Consider the following 6,000-nt stretch of genomic DNA (forward strand, 5'->3'; position numbering starts at 1 on the left):
CCTGGAGTGGCACCCAAAGGGGCCACCACGGTAGCATTCTGGGATGTTTATGGGGAGCTCATTGCGGGGCAGCAAATACAAAGGGGCTTGTTTAAAAAAACATAACAAGGCTGGTGCCTGGCGTCGCTCGCGGGGCCGGACCAAATAGTGAGGGGCTGGTCTCTTTTAGATGGGGGGAGAGGGCTAGCAGAGGAAGCATCAGGACACTTGGGTTCTAACAAGCTCTGGGGGCATGTGGGGGCCCTGTGGTTAGAGCAGGGGGTTCTAGCCCCGGCTTTGGGAGAGGTGCGGGGCCCTGTAGTTAGGGCAGTAGCAGCTGGGCTGGGTTCTAGCCCTCTGCCTAGTTCCAGAATCCTGCATGGGGCAAAAGCGAGGGGGGGGGGGCGAGCAGCTCACCAGGTGGGGGGATGGGGAGGCTGGCATCAGAGGCAGGCCACGTTGTGAACAGGACAGCGGCGGGGAGGGGGGTGTTGGACACCAACACAGCGAGGAAGCAGCTGTGCAGATGTATGAAAATATCAGTGATGACCAGCTGAGGCCCCACAAATTCATCACACACTGGGCCCCGCTCAGCGATTGCCCACAGGACAGAGCTGGGAGCCCCAGAAACACACCAGAGCCTTGGTGTGTTCAGTGAGGTGCTGGGGGTGCATAATACAGAGTTTATTAGCAGCGCAGAAGTTAATGGAATAAGGTGTATGGCATGGAGGAACGCCGCGGCAGATATTACTTTGATTAAGGCAAGTCTTGTCAGGGAGGAAGATTATTTGCCAGGTGAAAGTGTAATGGGAGTTCTGCATGTGGAAGGTGTATATAAACTGGCCCCATTATTTACAAGGCATGTTTATCATCCCAATACATATTACTGTAAAGTCACATGTTGATCATGATCTGCATTCCCTTTGGCTAACTGTGCTATTCCCTTCCTTTAGCTGTTCAATATGTTTCCTGCCCTTGGGTTCCTACCAGGAAATCACAAGACAGTCTTTAATAATCTGGAAGAACTGTACTCCTTTACTCAGCAGACTTTCATCGAACACCTGAAGCAATTAGATCCCAATGACCAGAGAAGTTTCATTGATGCCTTTCTCATCAGGCAGCAGGAGGTACTGACAGGGTGGGAAAGGGTGGAGGGCAGTTAAGGCAGATTTTCCCTGATTGCCAATATTCTTTAAACATTAACCGAGAGTTCTGTACTTGCAGGAAAAATCTAATCCCAATTCCCATTTCAAAAATGAGAATTTGCAAAGCCTGGGGAGTAATCTGTTCACAGCTGGGATGGAAACAACTTCCCCCACACTCTGCTGGGGCCTTTTGCTTATGCTGAAATACCCAGCCATTCAGAGTAAAATTTCTGAACCCTGTTGACTATTCATCACTTCTCTTTCTCTACTCTCTATGTACTGAGTGTGCTTTTGTACAAACTGTGTCCACACACATACAGACACCACAGTCCTCACCCAAGTTCAAATGCAAAACCTCTGGCATGATGTCATCCCTCGGCTGTCATGAAAGTAAAGGGAAATCTTTATTGAGGCTGCTGGACTCAGAGAGGGCCCTGCAGTTTTCCCTCGGACTAAATCACTCCCACCACCATAGTATCTGAGCACCTGCTTTCACTCTCTTTTAATAGTTCAGAAAAAGTCCATGAAGAGATCGAAAGAGTTATAGGATCTGCCCAGCTTCATTATGAACATCGGACACAAATGCCGTATACGGACGCAGTCATCCATGAAATTCAGAGGTTTGCTAATATCCTGCCAATGAGCTTGCCTCATGAGACTACTGAGGATGTCAGACTTAATGGTCATGTTATTCCTAAAGTAAGTTTTTTTTAAGAGGTACTTTAATTACCTGGACCTTCAAATTCACCAGTTAAAACAGAATAACCGTGGATTATTTAAATTCCTCCAGACCAGAAATCACATGACCTCATGCACATAAACACCATGGTGATCAGTAGGGATTGAACCTGGGGGCTTCAGCATCAAAAGTACTAGCCCATCTAACTGCAGCTAAAGGAGTTACTCTGATAGCTCTGGATAAAGTAGAAGGCCGTTCTCCTCACTGGGGCTAGCACAACCCTAGAGAGACACATGAACACATAAGCAGATCTGAATGAGAAGAGAGGATATTTTTTGAATATTGCCTTTTCTCTTTAACTTAAGAGAACTAAAGATGTTCTATCATGAAACTGACAGCAGATTGAATGCTCTGTGTGTTACACTAATAAAATAATACCAACAGGATCTTATAAGAGGTATAAGACAATATGCCAGGTTTATTGTAAATACAGAGAAAGAGCGAGAAATCAGGATATGCAATTCAATATTATTTCACTACCGTTCCTTATTCATACACACTCATTCATACAAGTTCTGCAGAGTTGTTATAGTTACCAGCCTCAAGGTTGCTCGTTGCAGAGTACGGCCAAGTAGCCTGCACACAAGCAAACAAGTTAAAAGCAAGGAAGAGTGGGAAGCTGTGTTCTGTTTTAAAGAACAATTACAGTTGTTTTTGCAAAGCCTTATCACTCTTTGAGAACAGACTTTCTGTCTTAGGATGTGTTAACACAATTAGCAGTTTGGCCTTGCATGTTTCTCACAGACAGGGAGAGACACAAAAATGAAAAATCAAGAGGCCTGTTCTGTTACCAATATCTTGGAGTTTAAGCTGTGGGGAATTCAATCTTACCCCTTGTCTCTCTTGGCCTCAGACTTGTTATACACATACACTTTATGGTTCTAATACAGAAATATCCTTTGTTCCCCGTTCCTTTAGCTGGAGGGAGTATTTATAAAGAATCCCCTTCCTGCACACATACACACACACGTCATCTCTGATAGTCAGTTAAATGGTATTGCAGATGGTAATAACTACTTTTTGGAGGAAAAGAGAAGAAATCAGTTGAGATGGGCTGGAGCTGTCGTTGCTCTTATTAAAGTCCAACCCCATTTCTGAGATGACAAAATGAGACATACACACAAAAAGGGGAAGAAAAGAACAGCAAGGAGAGAAAATGCAGCTTCTGTCTCTGGTGCTGACTCCCACTTGCAATCTTGTTGCTGGTGAAACACAAACTCAGCAAATGGTCTTATCAGCCTGTGAGAGACCTGGCAAACTTGTATCCATACTTGTAGCAATGACGAAACCAAGTCAGTCAGTCTGTTCCCGTGGAGCGCCCCCAACGGGGCTGTCCACGTCTATTTATTATAGTTGGTTACATAAATTATACGCATGTACAAACTCAAGCCAACGTCTCGCCCCCTCTCCTGATTGGTGCTTTATGCACTGCGTACTCCAGAGATATACACCTAGTCGGCGTTTAATCTGTGTGTCTCCTGACTGGAAGTGTGGGAGGGTGGGAACCACTTCAGCCGCTCTAAATATTGGGGGCGGTTTTCCTACCTCCTTAGTGCTTAAGAAGTGTAAAGTTCCTACACATACTGGGCTGTTTAAGGCATTGCTTTTAGCAGTCTCTTTCTGGTCATAGTTTACAGCAGTGTAAAATATACAGTCTTGGCTGACTAAGCCAGATTGTTATTAGACAGAAGGAAAAGGGGGCAGGGGGAGAGGAGAAATACAATAGGGAAGGTGTAGGACACATTGGCCCCAGGGAAACAAGGTCTCATATCTCAGGTGATGTTTGGAATTTAGCCAGAGGTATCATCGGGATCCTGCTTTCTGGCTTGGTCTGGTCAGGACATTTCCCAGGATTAGGACAAAGAAGGCACAAGGGTGTCAGGCTAGATCAGGCCTGCACAACATGCGGCCTCCGGGCCGCATGTGGTCTGCGTGGGCTCACTGTGCGGCCCGTGGGCAAGCGGCGGGGTGGGGCTGCTGGGTTTGCCCCCTGCCTCACACGCCCGCGCGCGCCGCGCTCCAACCGCCCTAACGGCCAGAAGCGCACATGTCTCCGACTCCCACTCCCCCCGCCTGGCGTACAGCGGGTGCGTCACTTCTGGGGCCCGCTGAGGCGGGAAGAGCTGGGCATGAGGCAGAGCCGGTAAGTGCCGAGTGAGGGGAGGGGCGCCCGGCCTGGGCTCGAGCCACAGCTCGGGTGGGGGGGGGGTGTCCTGGGCCGAGACCCCCCCCCCAAGCCCTCCCTTCTGTTGGGGGCGGGGCAGCTACTCCACTGGTTGGTCCCAGGGCGGCCTCTATAGTGATGGGGGTTGAACTGTCTGTGGGCAGCCAGGAAATCGTGTGTGTGTGTATGTGTGTGTGTGTGTGTGTGTTGCACCTGCCCTGCCCCAACTGCTGGCCCCTTCCCTGGTCCAGGGACCTTCCCCAGCCCCTATCACAGTGCCCCCCACCCCCACCCCCGGGCTCCCTGCGGCCCCTGTGTTTGTGTGTTGGACAGTCACATCCAATCCCTTCACACCGCCCCCCTTTCCCCTCCCCTTAATTCATAGCCCCAGAAAATCCCTTCAAATTGTCCCCCTTTTCCCCTCCCCTTATTTCATGGGGGGATGACGAGCCGGGCGGGCAGTGGCAGCAAGGCTTTATACTTGGCGGGGGGGGTGAGGAGGCGAGCGGTGAGTTAGTGGGTGGAGGGGGGTTGTTTCCGCGGGGCTGGGGGGGGTCGGCGGGGCCGGGGGGTTTCGGCCCTCAGCTGTTTTCTTTGGAGTAATATGGCCCTCGCCGCTTTACGAGTTGTGCAGGCCTGAGCTAGATGCTGGAGTCCCAGGAGATGGTTGGGGAGGCAGCTATGATGGTGAAGCTCATTCCTTCTCTTTCTCTTGTCTTTCAGTCAAGAAGCATACTCCTCTGTCCATCTCTCCCCCCCGCCGTGTCTTTACTTTTTTTAAGAACTCCAAAAGGGCGTGGTGTGTGGAATAGCCCATCCCCTCATTATTTTGTCCACCAATTAGGCCTAATTGCCAACACATCAATTTTGGTTCATTGATTCTGGTCCCATGCTTGTTTACCAGGCATGATCTTAACACAGTCTTTGAGTTATATCCCTACACCTCTTCGTTTGGACTAATTCAGTCTTTCTGTCTCCCTATTGCACCTTTTCCCATCACCATTTATTGGTATAGGTTGTGATGGGTGTTCACCCCACACTTTTCCTGAAGGGGTTAATGCAGGCTAAGGGGGCCAATTAACCAGCCACGCCACACCTGAGGGGAACCAGGTGGTTTAAGGAATCCCCTGACTGACTGAGGGAGCCTAGCTGAGGAGAGAGGAGTTAGGCTGGGTTTATAAAGGCAGGAAGCCCCTGGTAGAAGGGGGTGGTGGGGAAGTAGGCTGCAGTCACTTCCTGGGAGGTGTGTTTGAAGGCTATAAAATTAAAATAGCTTGGAGTTACTCCCTGGGAGGAGGGAGTTATGAGGCTGGTGAGCCCAGAGAAGTGGAAGAGCCAGAAGGAAAGGAAAGGAAAGGCATTACGTTTCAGAAGAGTGCAGACTTTGGCTGCTGATTAGAGGGTCCTTGATTGAGAATCTGGAGTAGTGGGTGGGCCAGGCAGTGGGGAAGTGGTACCAGCTGGGCAGTGAAGGGGAAGGCTGCCTCAGCCCATTTGTTAGAAAATACTTTGCTACCCCACAACAGGGAAAGATGCACAGGGACCAAGTCACAAAGAAGCACTTGCAGTCACATGGACTGGGAGAGAGAGGGGTAGCAGGGTGTGAAGCAAGCAGCAGAAGGGAGCATCAGCCCTGGAAAGAGCTAATCCCCAGAGAGGGAAAGAGATGGTGCTCCAGCAGTGAGTGGACCTTGTGACAAGGTTATTGTGTCACTACGAACTTGTATCCACTTTTCCACAGTCAGGCTCACAAGTAAGGTAAATCTGTAGGCCCAATTATTACAACGCTCCCAAAGCATTTTACAAACTGAAATGCGACATCTTTGGGGTGGAGGGTGGCAGCTAGTATACAGAAGACAGCACCATTGTGGGAAGAGGGGAAACTTTGGGGAAATACACAAGGACAAATCTCTTCTCCTGCAGAAAGTGCAATGAGGTTTTTGGTTTTTTTAATGACACCATACAGAACCACT

General features: G+C 49.4%; 1 protein-coding gene across 1 annotated transcript in view; it reads left to right on the plus strand.

Annotated features, from left to right (window-relative positions):
* LOC123366108 (cytochrome P450 2C23-like) overlaps positions 1 to 2,725 on the plus strand; it is a 59,653-nt gene extending 56,928 nt beyond the window's left edge. The window contains exons 5-7 of the mRNA XM_045009225.1: positions 933 to 1,106; positions 1,204 to 1,345; positions 1,639 to 2,725. Of these exons, the coding sequence (XP_044865160.1) occupies positions 933 to 1,106; positions 1,204 to 1,345; positions 1,639 to 1,838 (516 nt within the window). The 3' untranslated portion in view covers positions 1,839 to 2,725. The remainder of the gene's footprint in view (positions 1 to 932; positions 1,107 to 1,203; positions 1,346 to 1,638) is intronic.
* Positions 2,726 to 6,000: the final 3,275 nt, after the last annotated feature.

Source organism: Mauremys mutica, chromosome 3 (assembly GCF_020497125.1).
Source record: "Mauremys mutica isolate MM-2020 ecotype Southern chromosome 3, ASM2049712v1, whole genome shotgun sequence".
Classification (NCBI taxonomy): domain Eukaryota; kingdom Metazoa; phylum Chordata; order Testudines; family Geoemydidae; genus Mauremys; species Mauremys mutica.